Source organism: Vipera berus, assembly GCF_964194415.1.
Source record: "Vipera berus genome assembly, chromosome: Z".
NCBI lineage: Eukaryota > Metazoa > Chordata > Lepidosauria > Squamata > Viperidae > Vipera > Vipera berus.
In genome coordinates this window covers 48622012-48644950 of record NC_138205.1, presented here as the reverse complement: position 1 = coordinate 48644950, position 22939 = coordinate 48622012, and the positions used below count along the sequence as shown (strand labels likewise).

Genomic DNA, 22939 nt, shown 5'->3' with positions numbered 1-22939 from the left:
CATCTAGTGGTGAATTATGGCACTATAATTTGTTATGTCTAAAGGAAACTTGGCTTAAAGCCCAGATTTGCTGACCTCGGAAGCTTTCACTTTTTGAAGATTGCAGCTGGGAAAAAGAACTTTTCTGCTTGTAGTTGGGGCAGAGACGATGAATTATTTTGAAACTTGCTTGCCTGAACTCCGAATATAAATATCTGACTTTCAGAGTTGTGTTGTGGAACTATTTTCCTGCAGGAGAAATACACTTCATTGCCTGAGATAATGGAATATTTTGGATTACAATTCCTTTTTTAAAAAAACAAGTTTTATTGGTTTTCCAGTTAAAATCTACATATTTAGAAAGTATCATAGTGACTGGGTAATCAGAGTTTTCAGTATATAATTCAGGTTACATTGTCAAAACATCTTTCTCTATTTCTCTTAACATTTCATACAACAAGTTTAAACTATTGAATTTATAGAAATAGCATGGTCAGTTTGTCCTGTTATTAAATTTTATCTAATTTTAATTTTAACAATAATATTCAAATTTAGCTTTTAACATCCCAAATAATATTCACAGCCCAAATTTCCCTTATTTCTTTACACCAAAAACTGTAGCATTTAACATATACACAATGGCTGAATAGCAGTAAACATTGCCTGTTTTACATCTTAATACATCACACGTTATTGATAAGACCACAGTCTATGTTTATCAATCTACATCTACTTATACACAGCCAGATTCTGTTTTAAATTTTAGCTAATTCCTAATTCTTAAATCAAACGTCTTTTAACATCAAACTTGGGATCCGTAAGCCAAATTTCCATTATTTATTTTATTTATTTATTTTAATTCCATTTATATCCCGCCCTTCTCCGAAGACTCAGGGCGGCTTACAAGCTTAGCAATAGCCTTCATTCTATGTATATGCCTGCTTATTAGGGCTTTTGGGGGGCCCCAAGCGGCATTATTACAAAGTCAGCTTATTGCCCCCACAATCTGAGTCCTCATTTTACCTACCTCGGAAGGATGGAAGGCTGAGTCAACCTTGAGCCTGTCAGTGTACAAATTATAATGTCTAAATTAAGCCTAATAGATACATAAACACATTTTAGTTCTATCTCATAAACATTTTCTATTTTAGGTCCTGATAGATCACTGATTACTAAAGGGGTAGCCTTTAATGGTTCTCTAAGAACTCGCTTTTTAAATCTAACTCTAGATTTCTTTTTTTGCCAATCAGGTTTCCAGACTAAGGCCTTTAAATTGCCAGATGGGTCTCCCTTCACTCCAATATATATTATTTGAATCGAAGGAGGCCATCTAGCCATCAGTGATCCACAAAAACCAAACCATTTGTAATCATTATGTTGTTGCCTTTAGTTCTAGTCTCTGTATTTGCTCTGAAGACTTTATCTTCAGTTCAGTCTGGATTCCTTTTTCATCTGGGTTCATCTGCTTTAAGTAGAGAGTCTTATGCAGTTTTGCAGTTAATGCTTGGCTATCCAGGCTTTCAGGAAACTGTCTTTATTGATCTTCCACCTACTCTATGTTAGCATCACTATCTTGCACATAGTATACTTCTGAAGTTGTAGGCTCTTTTGATGAAGTTAAGAGTTGAGTATTAAGTTTTCCCATAGTTTGTTGTTGGTCCTTAAGGTTATTTGCCATAGTGATAGTTTCTTGTAATTTTAAAGTTGTCGGTTCTTTGGATAGAGTCAAGTTTTTAGTATTAGTTTTTTCAATATCTTGTTGTTGTATCTTGCGTTCCTCTGTCTCAATAGTAATTTGTTTCAGTTTTGTTATATTCTGAGTTGTAAGTTTTTTAGTTAAAGTCTGGGTTACGGTTTGTAACTTGGAGTTGGCACTTAGATTTTCCAGTCTGGAGATAAACATCTCAGTGACTTTGTGGATTGTTTCTAATATGAGCTTGTAATCAAGCGAGATTTGTGGCTGATCAGTCTCCATTTTGAAATAATGGTAAATAGTCCTTAGTGGAGGCTAATTTTTAAACAAAAGTCAGTAAAAGTTCACCTCCAGCTGTTTCAGGATTTTATCTTTAGCTGATAACATCAAGGGCAGTTCCAAAATATAAACAGGTTTATTTGCCAAAAATATTCACTTACTATATCAGGTTTGGCCACAAGATGTCCCCAGCGTACTTAAAACCTGTTTCAGACAGAGTAACTTCATCAGTTTTGAGTCCTTTTAAGTAGTTCTTTTCTCTCTTTTCTTCCTTTTTTTAATCAGACAGATAGAATAGTGAGTTTCTGTAAGAATAGGAGTTTTGGGTCGCCGGAAATAGAGAGGAAGTAAGTCGAATTAATTAGTATTAAATAGTATTATTCTGTTCAAGGTTCTTTTTTCTCCCAACGTGATCAGAGGCTGCCTTTAAGGAGGGTGGGGGGAAAAGGGATCCCTTTCCTCGCAGGGGGAAACAAATTCAAGAAGCTTTTAGCAGGAGAAGGTAGACAATTAGGAAAGGAAGAAGGCAATCCTCACCCGGTTTTCAAGTGCTTTGTTGTAATTTTGGCTTCGGCAGGAAACGGCTGAAGGGATGGGCCATGGGAGTGGCCGATCCTTTCTTTGTCGGTTCGGAGAGATGTTCCAAGCTGGTGGGAGGGTTGCCACCCTTCTACCACCGACCAGAGAGTCCTCTCCCCCACTTGTCACCCCTACAGGGTGACTTTTGACCCCTTTACAGGGGTCCCCCAGCGAAAGAAATCCAGACAACGTGAAGAGCGTTCTCCTGACACGTCTAGCTGTGCCGTGATCCAGAACTGGAAGCCAGATTACAAATCCTTGATTGGTGAACAATTTTTATTATAAAGACCACCTACAAAAAAATGAAATGGATGTCCCATACCCAACTCAAAATGGTAAAAAAATCTCTAGCACCTGTTCTCCAAGGCTTCAAATTGATATACTACCAAGAAAATATGGATGAAGATCAGAAAGAAATTCTCTCCGTGCTGAAATCAATACAAGAGACTATTGCTTTAGTTCATGATGAGACTAGAAATAACACAAAGGAGATGAACAATTTTATAATCTGAATTTACAAACTCAACCTAGAAAATAGAAGGAAAACTAGAGGAAGCAGATTGAGTACCTAAAGGAAGAAACCAACTGTGGGGAATTGGACAAAGAGGGAGGCTGTTTAATGAATATCAATGGGTTATTTCTTCCAAAAATACTTGTAACCAAATGTTCTTTCTTATTCCAATGAATGAACCTTTATTGTCAAAGTACAACCATGTATACATTGAGATTGGCCGAGCCTCCCTTCATGCCCCCCCACCACAACTCACAGTGGCAACAAATCCACCATCTTGTTACACCCATGTGAGCTAATTGCACACAACACACCAGCCTCACAAGTGAATCATACATAAAAGTTATTTCCCATTGAAGAGCCTGACAGCCCATGGATAGAAGCTGTTCTTCAGCCTGTTGGTACAGCTGGCTATACTCCTGTATCTCCTACCCGATTGTAGGGAGAGCAAAGAGGTACCGACCAGGGTGTGAGTCCCTGAGAATTTTCCTCATTCTTCCAAGTTAGCGAGCCCTGGCAATGTTAACAAAAATAGAGCAAAAATTACTTGATGATTCAAATGCACTGACTTGGAAAGTTAATTGACAAAGGAAGAAAGCTAGAATAAGAAGAAAATAGAGGTTTTGATCTATTAGATGGGATATTATATTATTAACTAGAATATGGTGCAGAATAGATAATTGCTAGAAATAGAACTATTATAACTAGAAAGATAAGATTTATAACTAGAATTTTGGATTTTGGTATGAAATAGGAAAACGCTAAGAAGTTTGAATAAGAGAAGCTTTTGGTTACCCAAATATAACTTTGAAATTATAAACAATAAAGACATTTTGAACACTGATGGGAAATTAAAATTTAAAAAGTGAAAGCAGGATATTGATTAAACATATGGATATTAAGTGCAAATGCAATTAACATATGTTTCGGTTAGAAAAGTAATCTAAAACTAATATCAATATTATGAGAAAAAGTAACAAAGATGTTGATATTCAATTGTATATTTACTAATAACAATAAGAATTGTATTTGTTTAGTGCAGGAAAATAGCTATTACCGGAAGAAGAGAGAAAATATTTAATGGTGCAATATTGGATCTAGATTGAAGAAGTTAATATACACCACTGAACTATTAATGGACTCAGACAACATTTTGTCTATTAAGTACTTGATTGTAAAAATAGAAAATTAATAAAATATTTGAAAAAATTATAATGTTTGGAAAACATCATCAGACATAGATGGCAATTAGGTGGTGAAGCAATTAAACAGGTTAACACCTTGTATTTAGGTGTAACTTTTTCCAAGAATGGATGTTGAATTTGCCATCATCAACGGAATGCACTTGGAGCAAAAGCTCATTTCAGTTTACTGCTTAAAGAAGCATAGTTACCCAGGGTCCCTATCCCCATTAATTAAAGTATATAAAGCCAAGGTTACCCCTATGCTCTTGTATTGAGCAGAGGTTTGGGGTCTACATTCTACTATTTTAGAAGAAACACAGTCCCAGCACCTGAGATGTATTTTAGGTGCATATCTAATGACATCTGCAGCAGCTAGAGCTGAATTACCGTATTTTCCGGCGTATAAGACGACTTTTGAACCCCTGAAAATCTTCTCAAAAGTTGGGGGGTCGTCTTATACGCCGGAAAAAAAACCAAATCAGTCGAGCGTACTTTCTTGCAAAGCCGGCGCGGCTCCGGGACACGGCTGGGCGGGAGCATCGGGCGGCTCTCCCCACGCGAAGCTTTGCAGGTAACTCGCGGGCTAGGGAGCGGCGCCCTCTGCACGCCCGTGGACCCGGAGCCGCGGCGGAGAGGCGCTTTTTCCCTTTCCCTTCATGGGGGTGGTGGTGTGCGCCTCTCCAGGGACTGATGGGTGGGCCGCGTGAAGCCGAGCGGCGCCTCCCGCGCGAGTGGCTCGGCAGAGGCGCTGGGAGAGGCCGGGGAGCGAGGCGGGCTGGCGGACAAAGGCGAGAGGGGCATGCCTGTGCTGAAGGTTCTCCCGGAGCCTGGCCTGGGGCGGGGGCTAGGGAGCGGCGCCCTCTGCACGCCCGCGGACCCGGAGCCGCGGGTTAGAGGCACTTTTTCCCTTTCCCTTCATGGGGGGGTGTGCCTCTAAAATTTAGGAAAGAGTGGGGAGAAAGAGCTGTGCCCATCTCCCCAGATGGATCAAAGAAGTCCATTGTGGGGGCAGGGGGGGGTTGAATGTGAGTAGAATTCTAACATTCCTACAGAAGTTACAAGCACCCAAAGGAGGAATTCAACAACGATTATAGAGATCTCTCCAAGCGGGAAGAGAGCAACATTAACCCCTCCCTCCCTCTCCCCTCGGACGCGCGACTACTCTTCCCCCGCTAGCAAAGAAAGCACTCCTGCTCAAGTAAGCCCGCCGGCAGTTGGAAAGGGAAGAGTCAGAGGGGCGTCGAAGGCAAACGCGCGTGCAGGCTCTGATTGGTGACTTCTCGCGCAGGCGCCTGAAGGCCGGAGCCAAGTAGGCCGCGGGGCTTTTTGTCAAGGAAACGCCTCTGTTTACAGTTGTTGCGTCCTTCTCTGCTTCCACCGCAACCGCCTTCTTTTCTCTCCCCTTAGAAGACTTGCACGTTTTCGCTGTCCACGTCTAGTTCCAGGCAGGCGAAGAGTCATGCCTGTACGCTGGAAGGTGAGAGGGCGCTGCCGTCGTGTCCTCGGCGAGAGGCTGTCCCCTCTTTTCCTAAGAAGCTTTAAGCTCTAGACAAACGCTCGGCTTCCGTTTTTTATCTCTCCTCTCCTCTCCTCCCCCCGCGCATACTTGGTATTGGCCGTTGTATTATGGTCGTTTCAAGAGAAACGCCCATTGTTGCCGCTTCGGGGGTTTGTTCTGTCTTCATCAGAAAATAATTCGGGTCGGCAGCTGCTGGTTGTCTCGCAAACCCTCGCAGGACTTCCCTGCCGGCTCCCGTCCGACGCTTTTCCCTCTTGAGGCAGCATCCCTGAGGACTCCTTAGGAGCCAGGGAGCGATGCTGCCTCAAGAGGGAAGGGCGTCTGGCGGGAGCCGGCAGGGCAGTCCTGCACACGCGCGCACTCCCCAGCTGCTAAGGAGCAGCCGGGGAGTGCGCGCGTGCGCAGGACTGCCCTGCCGGCTCCCGCCAGCCTGCCCTGCGATTTTCCGGCGTATAAGACGAAAAGTCTTTAAAATCACCTCAAAAGTTGGGGGGTCGTCTTATACGCCAGGTCGTCTTATACGCCAGAAAATACGGTATACAATTCATGCACTGTCTAAAATCAGAGCATATAACTACTAGTACAAAATCAATGAAATGGAGATTGATAGATTCTCCAAGTTATGTTTAGTAGAACAGATAAAATCACAATTACAAACCTCTTGGATTACTAAACTGACAAATTTTGTAAGAAGCTGTGGCCCTCTTGTCTCTTGTGCAAAAAAGCTGCTCAAAGCATCATGGACATAGAAGCACAAGCAATATAGCCACTTTTAGTAAGGCTAGTAACTTAAAATGGCTGAATAAATATAAACTTACTTTTCAAACAGACAGCTATTTAAAGTTACAATTGCCTAAATATTTTAGGGAGATATTTATGTGAGCAAGTTTCAAACAGCTTGATACAATGGTTAGATATGGGAGGTTCCATTCTATACCATATGATGGACACATCTGCATTTGCAGTGCGTTAGAGGTAGAAGACGTGACTCACATACCATTGGATGTTGTTTGTATAAGAGGGTGAGAGACATACCTTGGTTCATATATTAAATGCATGACCCATTGAGAACAACATATCTTATGTGTGGCCAGAATCTGAAAAGGATATTTAACATGGCAGTACTTGAGTAAAATGGTTCAGTTGAGATCAGCATATGTTAGCCTGATTGGGGAAGATTGTAGGGGTGATACCAAGATATAATTTTATCTTATTTATTAAATTATTGTATTTTATTTCAATTTCATTTTAAATTGTTTTTATAGGATTTTATTAATAATTTGTGTTTGTAAATCTGTATTTGATACGGCCTATGGGCTAATCAATAAACTAAACTATACAAAATCCTTGATTTACAACAGCAATTAGGACCAGAAATTTCCATTACTAAACGATGCAGTCATAAACTGAATCCCGTGATCATTAAGCAAGGTAATTTCCTGCCAGCTTTCTAAAATCAAGTTACATATATATAAACTAACAAATTTAATATGAATGTATATGTTATAGTAAAAAAAATCAAAAGTACTTTGAATATATGTTTAGAAATTCAGATTTAACTCTTTGAAAATCAGCCTAACCCAGACATGTCAAACTCGCGACGTTGCGTGACGTATCGGAGCTTTTTCCCCGTTGCTGGCAATGGGGTGGGCACGGTTTTGTGACGCATCCAGCCCATGGGCCGGCAGTTTGACACCTGTGGCCTAACCTTTTGATAATCCTAGGAGAAACAGTTACTATCCTACATTTTGGGGAGGACAGATGCCAAGGCCTGAAGGTGTTTTCCATCATTGGATTGGTCCTCTGGAGTGGTCCCTGTAGGAAGTGCATTTTATTAAAATCCTAAAATTTCTAAACCAGAGCTTTTCTCCAAAAAATTTTGGGGATTGATACCCGATGCTATCTAATTTCTTTCTGTATTTTTGATTGTAATTTTAATTTGTATTGTTAGATACTGTTTTTATGTATGCTGCCAAAAGTCTAGGAATTGCTGCAGGGTATAAATGCAATATTTAATATGTAATTATATAATATGTAGGTAAATATGTAATTTATGTAATATGTACATGTTATGTGTAAAACAGCTCTTCATAATACAGATTTGAATAAGAAATGAAAGAAATGTAAATATCTCTTATTGAAGCCAGTGCATGGGGAGAAGTACAAACAAGATCCAACATAATTATCCAAGTTTTAGTGCATTGTAGTAGAGCAACAAGAGTTAATCAGCAAAAGCTATTTATTGGATATTATATACAGGTTTTTTATGTGGTGCAGCAAAGAAGTTCTAATTTCACTATGATTGCAAAGCTAGCAAGGTGAGCCAGTCACTTTCTTTTTAATCCTGGGAAGTAGGTAATGGCAAACCACTTCTGAAATCTTGTCAAGAAAACTGCAGGGACTTGTCCAGGCAGGCACCAAGAGTCAATACTGATTCAAAAACACTGCCTATATAGGTGTGAAAACTGACTAACTCTCTCAACTCAAACCACCTTAAAGGGGTGTCATCGTGAGGAAGTAGAGGAGGCAGAAACATTATGTGTGTATGTGTCAGACAGACAGAGAAATTCTATAATAAAGGTCTATGTCAAATGACCTATTTACCTTGGAAGCTGTTGAATAATATTTAATATGTAAAACGTGTGAGCATAATTATCAGTGAAGTTATGTAATTCAAAAATCTGAATTTAAGAGAAAAATTGCAGTGACTTCTCAACTATTGCTTTAGTCTAACCCTTTGGTATATCTAGCTCTAGTGCAGACATGTCAAACACAAGGCCCGGGGGCCGGATGCGGCCCGCGAAGTGGTTTCATGTGGCCCGCGAAGCCATCCTGGAAACAGTGAGGGAATGGCCCCCACTGCCTTGGCCCTGGCCCAGAGACCCTCCTTCTGCCAGAGACCCTCAGATCTGTCCCATTCAGTTTGACACCCCTGCTCTAGTGGTTATATATCTAATTCAGTAGGAGAGAGCCAACATCCAGAAGTTGCTGTTCCTAGTCCTTTTTGCAATTCCTAGTGTAAATTCCTAGTTTAAATTTGTTGTATCCATTCTATATCAATGCTCTAAAGTATTTGCCATATTTACAGTAAATAATAATAATATGCCAATTATTTGTGTATTTTCAACAGGGCTTTTAATTCAGCAGCAGTTTTCCACAGGAGGCATACTCTGGTTTAAGGATCTCACTTTACCTGACTCAACTTGGATTTTGCCAATCACTCTTGGACTTCTCAATCTACTGATAGTAGAGGTACTAGATCTATTATAAAATCATTGGGTAGATTAGAACTTGTACTGCAAGTAGCATAACAACTTATAATTTATTTATTCTTATATAGTTCTAAATTAATACTGGCTCCTCAGTTTTCAAAACACTAAACAGGATATTTAGAAATAAGCACAGTGTCCAAAGTACCTATAGAATTAGAAACAGACAATTATTAAACAAGTTATATTGTACAGAGAGAAGGATAGCAGTAAATAAAATAAAGTTAGTGCTGGTATTTGCACTCCTACCTTTCAGACCTTGGTGAAATATCAAGATGCTATCCCAGGAGCATCTTTATATTTAATTTTCATTTGGAAATTGTATGCTTTTGCTTGATTTCAATAATTCCTGACAAGATGAATGTTATCAGAAGTGCAGTGACTGCTGCTGCTGACTATATTGTAGATTTAAGATTCAGATAGCACCTTAGACATAGATCTAATTTATTAAATTTGTATACTGCATGACTCTCAACAACTCTGGGCTGCTCATAAAAATTAAATTACATTAAAATTAATGAAATGTAAACAAAATTAAGATAGACGATGGCAAGCTGGGAGTGGGATACTTAATAGTAACCAAGAGTGGGTCATACCATATTCTAGTTTTCTTATTTTACCACATGTAATGATTTATAGTGTCCCATCACTATGTTCACTGGAATGTGGTTGTGGGCGTCAATCAAAAAATGAGTTAAGTAGTTCTGCTTTCTCCCTGTTGCTTGTCACTTTCTTGCCACTTTCACCCACTAATGGACCAATCGTTTCCTTCACTTTGTTTTTACATGTTGAAAGCAGCTTTTTTATTATTTTTGACTTTGATTGCAAGCTTTAGTTCATTTTGGGCCTTAGCTTTCCTCACTTCATATTTGCTGTTATTCTTCCTTAGTTATGTGCCCCTTTTCACTTTTTATACTTGTCCTTGTTTATTATAATTCCAGATCTCATAGACAGAATTTAACTTAATTTCCAGGGCAAATGTTATGTAGATAGTTGATCTAAATAACTAGATCAGGGCTTTTTAACCGGTGGTATGTGAACCACCAGTGGTACTTTGGCACCTGGCAGTGTTGTGATTCCGTGCCAGCCAGTGGACCCAGCAGCTTAGTCTGGGGAATCAGAGGAGGAGGAGGAGGGCCTGGAGAGCCATCAGAGTCAGAGGACGGCTCTGATGAGCTCCAGGACTTACAATCTGATGAAGAGCCTGGCCCCTCCACTCGTGCTCAGGCTGAGACCCAGCTGTGCTAGGAAGCTGAGTCAGACTCTAAGGACTCACAGCTGGAAGACATCATAGACACTTGCAAATGCCATCAGGCAACAAGAGTAGGACAGAGGGAAGCAATGGGGTGGCTCCAAGGGAGGAGGAAAAGGCATTGAGAAGCCACACCTTGGGGCTGCATAATACAAAGGGAAGGTGTGGGCGGTGCTGGTTGCTGAAGGCAACCGTTTGCAAAGGACTCAAGTTTCATGGAATCATGTTCTGTTTGCCTTGCCTGTGAACAATTCTCTGTTTGAATCATGTTCTGTTTACCTTTGGACAATTCTCCGTTTGAATCGTGTTCTGTTTGCCTTTGGACAATACTCCATTTGAATTGTGTTTTGTTTGCCTTTGCTTTTGGGACATTTTGCAGGTCTGTAAATAATAATAAAAGGGGTTTGTTTTTCCTGCATTTCCAGCCTACTTGTTAAAAGAGGCGTTTGTCCTTGTGAGTTAACAAGGACTCACATAGGCTGGGACAGAACGGGCAGGTGGCACGTGACTGTCCTAGAGAAGTGGTAGGGGGGCAGAGAGGAATGAGCTGAAGTGGCGACAGCACCGCACAAGCCTGAGGGAGACACAGCTGGAGCTGCAGGGCTGTCGGAGCTTGGCAGAAGCACCAGGATCAGTGCCAGGCTCCAGCTGATGGCGTTTATGGAAGCTGGAAGTGCGCTGAAGAGAAGAGGAGGGGGAAGAGAGGAGAGGATATATAAGGAGGGTTTGGTGGGAAAAGGCCAACAAAGGGCAGCCTCCGTCCCGCCCCCTGGGTACGTGAAGAGGAGGCAGTGAGCACACGGCATCCCTGCTGACCGTCTGCTGACCACTGAGAAAAATAAAAGGTAAGTGAAGCACTTCCCTTTCCCCCAGGGCTTGCGTACTCGCCGCCTTTAAAAAAAAAAAGTTTTATTAGTTTTCCAATTTAACATCCAAATATTTAGAAAGCATCATGGTGACTGGGTAATCAAAGGTTCAATAACAGAGTTTTTAGTACCTGTCTCAGGTTACATTATCAGAAAATCCTTCTCTATTTCCCTTAACATTTAATATAACATGCTTAGACTAGAAAATTTCTAACAATAACATGCTCAGTTAAAACAATTATCAGTCTGTTTTTAGTTATACATATCCATATCCTGTTTTTAAATTTTACCTAATTTTTAATTTTGATTATAGTATTCAAGTTTCGTCTCTAACATCCATAATAGCATCTATAACCCAAATTTCCCTTATTTCACTACACAAAAATTATAACATCTAAAGTAAACCTACCGTATATACTTGAGTATAAGCCGAATTTTTCAGCCCACTTTTTGGGCTGAAAAATTCCACTTCGGCTTATACTCCAGTCAACAAAAAAACTTACCGAGGACTTGTGCGCGGCCGAGGCTTTGGTGCTTCCAGGATCGCGCGCACCTCTCCCAAGCCACCGCCGTCTGAGACCTGCCGAAGTTTGGGGAGGTTTGGGGAGGTGCGCGCGCACCTCCCCAAACCTCCCCAAACGGCAGGTCTCCGTTCCTCCGCACCCTGCCTGCCTGCTTCTTTCCGCAGCGGAAAGAAGCAGGCAGGCAGGGCGCGGAGGAACGGAGACCTGCCGACGTTTGGGGAGGTTTGGGCGCCTCCCCAAACCTCGGCAGGTCTCCGTTCCTCCTGCCGACGTTTGGGGAGGTTTGGGCGCCTCCCCAAACCTCCCCAGGTCTCCGTTCCTCCTGCCGACGTTTGGGGAGGTTTGGGCACCTCCCCAAACCTCCCCAGGTCTCCGTTCCTCCGCGCAGACCTGCCGACGTTTGGGGAGGTTTCGGCGCCTCCCCAAACCTCCCCAAACGTCGGCAGGTCTCCGTTCCTCCTGCCGACGTTTGGGGAGGTTTGGGCACCTCCCCAAACCTCCCCAGGTCTCCGTTCCTCCGCGCAGACCTGCCGACGTTTGGGAAGGTTTGGGCACCTCCCCAAACCTCCCCAAACGTCGCGCAGACCTGCCGACGTTTGGGGAGGCGCCCAAACCTTCCCAAACATCGGCAGGTCTGCGCGGAGGAACGGAGACCTGGGGAGGTTTGGGGAGGCGCCCAAACCTCCCCAAACGTCGGCAGGAGGAACGGAGACCTGCCGACGTTTGGGGAGGTTTGGGGAGGCGCCCAAACCTCCCCAAACGTCGGCAGGTCTGTGCGGAGGAACGGAGACCTGGGGAGGTTTGGGGAGGTGCCCAAACCTCCCCAAACGTCGGCAGGAGGAACGGAGACCTGCCGACGTTTGGGGAGGTTTGGGGAGGCGCCGAAACCTCCCCAAACGTCGGCAGGTCTGCGCGGAGGAACGGAGACCTGGGGAGGTTTGGGGAGGTGCCCAAACCTCCCCAAACGTCGGCAGGAGGAACGGAGACCTGGGGAGGTTTGGGGAGGCGCCCAAACCTCCCCAAACGTCGGCAGGTCTGCGCGGAGGAACGGAGACCTGGGGAGGTTTGGGGAGGCGCCCAAACCTCCCCAAACGTCGGCAGGTCTGCGCGGAGGAACGGAGACCTGGGGAGGTTTGGGGAGGCGCCCAAACCTCCCCAAACGTCGGCAGGTCTGCGCGGAGGAACGGAGACCTGGGGAGGTTTGGGGAGGCGCCCAAACCTCCCCAAACGTCGGCAGGAGGAACGGAGACCTGCCGACGTTTGGGGAGGTTTGGGGAGGCGCCCAAACCTCCCCAAACGTCGGCAGGTCTGCGCGGAGGAACGGAGACCTGGGGAGGTTTGGGGAGGCGCCCAAACCTCCCCAAACGTCGGCAGGAGGAACGGAGACCTGCCGACGTTTGGGGAGGTTTGGGGAGGCGCCCAAACCTCCCCAAACGTCGGCAGGTCTGCGCGGAGGAACGGAGACCTGCCGACGTTTGGGGAGGCGCCCAAACCTCCCCAAACGTCGGCAGGTCTGCGCGGAGGAACGGAGACCTGCCGATGTTTGGGGAGGTGCGCGCGCACCTCCCCAAACTTCGACAGGTCTCCGGACGGCGGCGGCTTGGGAGAGGTGCGCGCGATCCTGGAAGCACCGAAGCCTCGGCCGCGCGCAAGTCCTCGGTAAGCTCCGGGCAGTCACTTGCTTCGCGTCTCCTGAGGGAAGGGGGGGCGACTGGAGCGGGCGTGTTTCCTCGCCTGCTGGGCGCCGCGATTTGCCCGGGGAACGCGCGGGCCCCGAATGGCAGCGTGGAGCGAGGAAGCGGACAGCCAGGGCTTCCCCGAGAGCCGCGGCCACACAGGGTATTCCTGTGTATTCAGGCTTGCAAAATGGCGGATCGAGCCTCTGCTGGCGGCAGAGGCTTGCAGAACGGCGGATCGGCTTATACTCGAGTCAACAACCTTTCCCAGTTTTGGGGGGTGAAATTGGGGGTCTCGGCTTATACTCGAGTCGGCTTATACTCAAGTATATACGGTAATACCTATATAGGTAAATTCTAGTTTTATTTCATAAACATTTTCTATTTCTCATCCTGATACATCACAGCTTACTAATACAATAACCTAAATTTGTCAATCTATTTTTACTTATCCATATCCATGTTCTATTTTGAGTTTTATCGAATTCTTAATTTTTAATTAAAGTATTCAGATTTAACCTTTAACATTCATAATAGCATCTGTAACCCAAATTTCCATTGTTTCACTGCACAAATTGTAATATCTAAAATAAGCCAGTAAATACATAAACATATTCTAGTTTTATCTCATAGACATTTTCTATTTCATAACCTAATAGATCACACCTTACTAAAAGAATAGCCTTTAGTAGTTCTTGTAACAGTTCATTTTTAAAAAAACCTAACTTGCGCACTCGCCACCTTCTCTGGGCACCCTCGGGGGGGGGGAGGCAGAGATAGCAGGGGGGCCCTCGCTGGCTTCAGGGCTGCCCCATGGATCTAAGGCTGAGCGCATTCCAGCTTTAATGGCCCCCACCGGTAGATGAGGTCATGCCCGCTCACTGACCTAACCTCACAGCCACCAGGCTTCCCTTTCACCGGGACGCCCCTGCCTGTGTGAGATAGCGATGGCCGGCAGCAGCATGGCCAACAGCAGCACTGGCAATCTCTCCACCTCCCGTCATCCTTTTCTGAGCAGGAAGGAAGGAAGAAGCGAGGTGGGAAAGGGACCGCCTTCTGAGCGCTTCTCAGGTTTATTTTATTTTTAGCAGCCAGAGGCTCTGGGCAAGAGGCTTCCCATTTTGACCCCTCCCCATCATTGCTTCTGTGCCTAAAGGGCCTCTGCATGGCTCTCAGCTCACCTCTCCCAGACCCGTGCACGGTTGTGTGTGTGGGGGGTCTCACTCCTTGCAGCCCTGCGCTGTGACATTGGGAGGAAAAGAATGGGAGACACGAGAGAAGCTGTGATGGGAGCTTCTTGCAGCCTTCCATGGGGCTGGGGGCAGGAGCAGAGGGGAGTGAGGGTTGTGATGCGATTGGCGGCACATTGAGAGAAAGAAACAAATACTCCAAGAAACAGTTTTCATTAGTTTGCAGCCTGCCATTGCAGAAGGTCTCTGTTGAGGATGCGGGGCTGCAAGGGGGTGAGACGCCACCAACTGCCTGCGCACACACACAAAAACACATACACGGGTCTGGGAGAGGTGAGCTAAGACCAACACAAAGGCAACAACGAGGGAGAGATCAAAATGTGAAGCCTCTGCCCACCGCTGCCTGCCTGCTGTCACCTCTGCCTGGAGCCTCTGGCAGTTTTTTGTTTTGTTTTGTTTTGTTTTTAAAAAAGGGGGGAGGGAGGGAGGGAAATGCCCCAGTTCAAAGGAGAAAGCAATTTTGTGTTCTGTTTTGTCACAGACAGAACTTTGTTGGCAATCCAAGTTAACATTGGTATTCTTGAATTGTGAGCTCTTAGGAAAGTATCTCCTCCTTGTGTGTTGCTAACAGCCATTTCCAGTGGGGAAAACAGGACAAAGCAGAGGGGGAAAAATATTTTCCTTTGCTATATTTCCACTCTCAGTTAGATCAAGGCAGGGTCCCCACACGAGAGCCCTTTTAAGGATTATGTATTAATAGAAAAGCAACTAAGCTACCTTTGTTCCTAAATGCTAAAGCTGTTGCACATAAAAAATGGAGGAACTCTGATCAACTATCTCAGCCACCATTTTGACAGTTTTGCTGTACTGTTGTCCACTAAATGCAAGCACGGGGTAAACTGAGCCTGGTTTTTCTCAATCATTTAAGTGGTCACAAACTACTAGCAAAAGTGGCATTTGATCACAAGGCAAGGAGGCATCAAGAAATGTTTTCCTTTTGCATTTGAGCATCCAAGAAGAGACAGGAAAGAAGAAAAGGAAAGAGGAAAGACAAAGAAAAAGAAGGAAAGAGGGGAAGAGAGCAAGGAAGGAAAGAGGGAAGGAAAAAGAATGAAGAGGGAAGGAAAAAAGAAGGAAGGAAAGAAGGAAGGAAGGAAGGAAGGAAGGAAGGAAGGAAGGAAGGAAGGAAGGAAGGAAAGATTATAATGAGAAGAAGGGAGGCTCTGAGGGAAATCCTGCCTTAGCACTTGGCTACCAACATCCCTGCTGCCTTTTCACCATCCCCTTCTGGCCTAACCTGATGGTCTCCCATGCTATTGCAATAGATGCTTTGGTTACAAAGCCAGATCTCCTCACATGATGAGGGAGTGTGCCTCCCTCTGACCCACACACTTTGCCCTCCTGCAACCACCATGAGCAACCTGGTCAAGGAGAGTGAGCACAACAGCAGCAGCAGCCTTGAGGAGGTAAGTGCAGCCAGTGCCCCTCAGGAAAGTGGGGCTGGACTGGGTTGAGCTGCACAGTCCTGATGCTCTGGGAGCTCGAGGGCCGGGCTTGGTGCTTGCCCTCCGCTGCCCAGGGCTCTGGGCAGCCTGCACCACCGTCTAGGAGTCCCCTGCATAGCCCAAGAGGGACGGTGAGGCTCCTTTGTTGGACTATGCCCTAGTGCCCACCTCAGTCCCACTCTACTCCACTGGAGTCCCCTGGATCCCCCCTAGACCCACCCGTCCCCCTACAATTGCCCCCCAGCCATTGACTTCGCTTGTCAAAAGGTTGCAAAAGGGGATCACATGACCCTGGGACACTGTGACCATCAGAAATATGAATCAGTTGCCAAGCATCCAATTCCGGAGATGCTGCAGCGGTCATAAAATGAAAAATGGTCATAAGTCACTTTTTTCAGTGCTTTTGAACAGTCACTAAGCGAGCTGTTGTAAGTCGAGGACTGGCTGTACTTTATCACTTTGTTCGGGGGTTTTCGGTCATCAAATTTTTGACACCTTAGGTGACTGGTGGTACTCAAATATTGCCTTATCCTAAAAATGGTGCAATCGGTGAAAAGGTTGAAAAGCTCTGAGCTAGATGGTTGCCTACATAGGTTTAATTTGTAGACCTGCAGTCCATATCTCTGTAAAGTTCATGTAGCTACTTTAGGAACAAACTGCTTTAGTATGTATGGATATCATTGCCAATGGTTATTTGTTTCTCATACTGTAGAGATTAACTTGAATCCTTAGTCTGAAAATATCTCAGACATTCTGGGTCATAATAATTGACATAAATATGACAACCTGTTGTGAAACTTCAAAACAAATGACTATAAAATTCATTCACAGTACTAGAGTGCAGAGTAATTTTGCCCAAAGAAAGGAAATTGTTTAAGTTGGCAGCATGTGTAGTTTTACATGTGATGAGTAGTTTGATATAAAGAACACAATTGGGAATTTTAAAATTTTGTAAATGAACTTTAAAAGATACTTGGTAAACATATTTTATGCTGATATGGATCTAAAAATACATACAAAATCATAATAGAATGGGTTCTGTCAATTGTACTTTAATTTCTTACTTGGCATCAGTACCTCCTGCCCTTATCTTCTCAATTGTGCAAGTTAACAAAAATTTAACGTATGATCATTTCTGTATTTCTATTATTGTGTTTGATTTATCAAAATCTCTAATTCTTGACTTGTAATTTTTTGTCATAAGGCCCTCCATCATACTGTGGAATACTATGGCTGTAAAAATTTAAGTGTAAATATGGAAATAATCAGCTAATTTGTCCAGGATATTATTCAGTAAATATAATCCTAGTTGATATATTTTCTTGCTGTTTCTAATTTGTCTTTCCAGATTTTTAGTTTAAGAAAAACTGAAACATCCCGGTTTTGGAAGTATGCTACCAACTTTTTTCGAGCAACCTCTTTGTTAATGATCCCCATTGCTTCAAATGTTCCATCAGTAAGTTTGTTAGTACAGTATATTATATTAGCTGCAAATGGTCTTTACTTCTAACATTGAATGACTTGATCTAAATGTTCAATGTTAGGGGAATCATATTATTAAGAATATTGTTTTTCCTTTGCATAACCAGTAGCTTGGCAGTTTGATTCCCACTGGCTCAAGGTTGACTCAGCCTTCCATGCTTCTGAGGTGGTAAAATGAGGACTCAGATTGTTGGGGGCAGTAGGCTGACTTTAAAACACTTAGAGATGGCTGTAAAACACTATGAAGCTGTATACTGTATAAGCGCTATTGCTATTTTAGATTGGTATTTCTAGCTTATCAATACTTATAGTGTTAAGTGTTTCCTACATTGTGTGACGGTTCAGTAGGGATTTGAATTCAAACCTTCCTCTCGCCAAATCAGATTTTGTATTAAACCCATTGTGCCCAACAAGTGATATATGTGCCACAGATGGGATTTGGAAATCATCTAGAGCAACAGCCCCCAACTTTTTGGGCACCAGGGACCAGTTCCATGGAGAGAGGTTTTTCTATGGATCAGAGGGCATGGTTTCATGTGCTGCCTGCATCCTGCAGATGGGGCTTTGCTTGTTTACATGGCCCAATTTATGGCATGCTGCAGACCAGTGCCAGTCCATGAACCGGGAGTTGGGGACCCAATTTAGAGATCATAAAATAAGACATTAAATCTTGCTAAACATTATTATGCATATTCTTTGCCATATAAATGACCTACTTGGAGGAATGTCTTTTTGAGTCAGTCAAGGTAGGATATAAAATGTATATAAGTTGATTGGTGATAAACAGTTGTGAATTTTAATGCTACATGACAAATGTGAAGAAAACAGTCTGACATATTAAAATCAATAATTTCAAATGCTGTGTGTAAACTATGGTTTACGAACCTCAGTTTTTAAGATGGCTTCCTGTGTAGAAATTGCTGGATATTTCAGTCATTGTAAATAGGATCTCATGGAACCATGGGTTATTCACTATTTCTCATCCTAATATATAACACATTATAAAAATAAAATTAGAGGAGTATACACCTTGTTTATCATTCTGAATTCCTAGGAGGAAAATGGGATAACACTTTATTCAAGCTTTTTTTTTCACTTGTGGATATTCTTAATGAGGGATGTTAAGGCGACTATTTACTTGGCAATAGTACTACTTTTATTCACTTTGTCAAAATTATTATGTCCTTTTTCTTTTGTTTCAGATACTAGCTTTGTATTGGGTATCTTCCAGCTTCATAGGCCTTTCACATAACCTTCTGCTGCGCTCTCCTGCTTTCTGTAAATTATGCCATCTACCTCGGACCAAGTCAGATTCAGACACTCCATACAAAGATATTGTTGCTGCTTTGTCCATGAAATATTTTAAGTGAAATACATGATATTGAACCAAATGATTTTTTTTACTTTGTGAAATTGTATTATGAAGCTAACTTTGATAGAGTGGAGAAAGTATATGTCCCTTTCAGACAATTATTTTGTCAGCAAGTAGACAACAGCCTTAGCTTTCAATTCAGTACATGTTTCTAACTTATATGGAATTTCTGAAATCTTGCAGCTTTTTCTGAAAAATCATTTCTTGTCTTTGTAGGTGATGTAATTGTTTTAATATTATGTGTTAATGTTTGTTTCTTAATCATGTTGCCAGCTTAAAATACATATTTTTCAGTATGATTGTAATATGTTCATAAATTAATAAACTCATTTTCAGATATTTAAGAAGTGACCTAAGAGAGAGAGAAAATAAGTGTCATGTCCTAACCTACCTCAGATGCTGACGTGTACATACACACATAAGCAGACATCTGATTGTCAAACAGAAAAGAACTTTAGGAGTGGAAGTAAACAATAAAGCTCCAAACAGCTCCCATATCAGACTTTGGACTTTGTTGCAATTGACCACATTTCAGTCCAGACCTCCTAGAAAATAAGTTTCTTGCACCCATATTAGTCTAGTTCAGGGGTAGGCAACCTTGGCTCTTTTATGACTCATGGACTTCAACTCCCAGAAGTCCATGAGTCATAAAAGAGCCAAGGTTGCCTATCCCTGGTCTAGTTGAAGTGGTTAAATATATATATATTACTTTTATAACACCTATGATAACTTAATTTTGTTGTGAGTTACACAGTGACAACAAAGATTCTATTCTATGATGATTTACATTATTGTATTTAAGAAACATTGAAATATTTTATCAGTGGGTTATAAGCATGCAATTAGAAATCTGAGAGTTGGGGAATACATTACATAAGGGATGGTCATCTTAAGTTTATGAGAAAAAAATCTTCCTTTCTTGAGCAACTTTGTTGTTTTCTAGCAATACCAATAATTGACTTCTGACAATTGCCCAATTTTATTATTAACAATGATGGCATATTTCTAATCATGTGGGATAGATTTTTAAATTTTAAGGAAAAGAGATATTCATCAACCAGTAACCATTCTCTTCAATCTACATTAAACAGAAAGTCATCATTTGGCTTCATAGCTCTGTATAAAAAACAAAAATAAACTAGCCCAATACTTTAAAAACTCAATTGTTGAACTGGAATTTTGAAAACAGTAATACCCCAAATACCTGCTCTTGCAATGAACAGGTTCTTCCATCCTTTTTTTGGCACACGTGGAATTTAATGTATTTGGATACATTTCTAATTTTCCTGATAAACTTACTTTCACACATATATTGAAGTAGACAAATTTAATTGGTACATAGTTTTGAGTACTTTGCAGTGAGTTGATCAGCTTAATTAATAATTATGGCATAGTGAGGCTGACAGCTGATTTTCTATCTTTGGAGTGTAAGAAAGCAACAGGAACTTAACACGATGCTTCATAAATAAAAAGGTTTCCCCCCTCAAACAAAACCAGCTGAGATTGTTCCATACTTTTCAACATCACAGATATAGCATCAACCAAGCTTTCTGCAATCTAACTTCTGGAGATGGGACAAAATACCGCTGTGGCTGAGTTTGAGGATGCTGATTTGTTCAGTGGTGTTTTGTGAATCCTTTTGAATGTTCAATATTTCGGCATAAATATGACTTGAAACATGACCTGTTCTATACACAAGTCTTAAAACTAAATGTTTTTGTTGTTCACTACTTTTTAATTGCAGCTTTTGGTTCAATTACTGTTTTATGTATATAACTTACCTTCATATACAGTGCTAAAATGGCATACGTTCACTGGCAGTGTCTTCTAATTTTAATAGAGAGCTAAAAGCTTACAATTTTTTTGTTAAACTTATCTTATTCGCCAGGTTATAAAACCTTCCATAATAAAAGTTTTGCTAGTGTCTATAGTGTATCTACTATCCATTGCAATAGATTTTAACTTCAGTCTTTGCTTATATAGTCTCCATCTGTTTGGAACCATATTTATTTATGTACCGATTTATATCCCATCTTAAATTATTTTGTATAAATAAGTTATAGTGGCATTATTTATTAAACGTCTTGGCTGCCCACTTCACCATGAAGTGAACATACTATTTTTCTCACAACAATCCTGACATAGGTTGCGTTGAGAGTAACTTGCCCAGTCACCCAGCCAGCTTTCATGCCTAGAGAGACTAGAACTCATGACCACCTATTCTAATTTGGTGCCTTTACTAGACTAAGTAGCTCTCAAAGAAGATTTCCAAGTGACATATGTTTCCAACCACCCCAGCCCACAATCTTTTCCCAAGACTTCAGAAACTGCCTGACAATCCTGAGACCTAAAAAATATGACTTTTTTTAAAGTGTGCTGTCTTTGATGAATAATATTCACTATCGCAAACAATTGAATAAAACACTGCCCACCAAAATCAACAGAAACTTTTGAATTAGGTCTCCTTGTATATTCTTGAACTGGAGCCAGTGAATTTCATTATGAATTGGTCTCTTCCTTGATTTTTGCAAGAACAAGGGCAACAGAGGTAGCTGTTTGAAAACTTAAATAATAAATGTTAATATATTAAAATCAATATTACATTGTTTTAGTGATATACCTGTTGGTTGCTAGAGATTGACATACAGTTGTGCAGTTCTCACTTTGATACAATGCAGCACAAAAACTAATCTGGAAAGTCTGTTAAGGAGAAGTATCTTGACAAAACTCCTTTATATCGTCTATCAGTTACTGATTATAGTTAGGTTTTGTCTTCAGCATTTCAACATCACTAAGAGAAGAGCAACTTACCGTAAGCAATTTTTATATTGGGAGCTGGGATGTAGAGTATGGTGCATTTTAGGGTAAATACTCATCACATGTTCTCTGAAATTAACAATATTACAAATTTTAATTTTATGCAGTTTTATGTGTATCCTATAACATGCTAATTAATCTCTTAAAAATAGTGAATTCATATCCAAAGAATTTCACAAAATAATTCATTCAAATAAACTGCCTTGCTACAATAATGGAGGACCATGAAATTTGTTCCTCAGCAGTTAGCACAAGGGGAAAAGTTTTGATTTCTTGGAATATCAATGCTGCAGCCATTCTTTCCACAATACTCAATGATTAATTGAAGTGAGTATTTTGTATGGCCTTTATGAGCATCACTTTGTTGGATCCAGAAAAACTATGACAAAGCTTTGAACTTGAGTGTCTTTCTCCCCAGCCTGACCCTTAACCTTCTAGAATCTAGATACTGAGACAGCTTACTGATAAGCTTTACTTGATCAGCCCATAGCTGGATTATGTAACTGGATATAATCAGTGTTCTGGTGATATCTAACTTGAAGTGGTGGATGACTTCACTCAGTGGCTTCATAAAGATGTGAAACAGAACAGGCAATAGTCTACAGCAGACATGTCAAACTCGCAACGTCACGTATCGGAGCTTTTTCCCCATTGCCGGCAATGGGGTGGGCGCGGTTTCAGTGCAACGCATCCAGCCTGCGGGCCGGCAGTTTGATACCCCTGGCCTACAGCCTTGTGGCACACCAGATATCGGGTCAGTTTCAAAATCATCCCCTCTTAAAGAAGTTGACATTACAGTTATCTACCACCTCCTGGGAAGGGCATGAATCCTATTAAGTCACATGGAACATGAATCTAATAAGCAAGAAATCAGATTAGCCATCCTGAAGATACTGCCCACTAACCTGGGAATAGGCACAAAATGCTTTTATTAATCTATTTTTATCTGTTATAACAACAACGAAATGAAAAACTTGTAGGGGTTAAATACATTACAAATACAGCAAAGTGATCTTTTTGCATTGGGTGCATTAAAAGAATGAACTAAGGATGATCTACCACTTCCCTATCTTATTTGTGGTTTTCTAACAAGCTGGCTATTAGTGCAGGGGTCCCCAACCCCCAGTCTGTGGACCAGTACCGGGCCGTGGCATGCCAGCAACTGTTCCGCAGAAACAAGCAAAGCCCCATCCGTGGGATGCAGGCAGCACACAACCATGCCCCTGCCGGTCCGCGGAAAAC

General features: G+C 42.1%; 1 protein-coding gene across 1 annotated transcript in view; it reads left to right on the top strand.

The window, feature by feature from the left end:
• COX18 (cytochrome c oxidase assembly factor COX18) overlaps nucleotides 1-19219 on the top strand; it is a 30504-nt gene extending 11285 nt beyond the window's left edge. The window contains exons 4-6 of the mRNA XM_081343822.1: nucleotides 8875-8996; nucleotides 17375-17482; nucleotides 18711-19219. Of these exons, the coding sequence (XP_081199948.1) occupies nucleotides 8875-8996; nucleotides 17375-17482; nucleotides 18711-18878 (398 nt within the window). The 3' untranslated portion in view covers nucleotides 18879-19219. The remainder of the gene's footprint in view (nucleotides 1-8874; nucleotides 8997-17374; nucleotides 17483-18710) is intronic.
• The last annotated feature ends 3720 nt before the right edge of the window (nucleotides 19220-22939 follow it).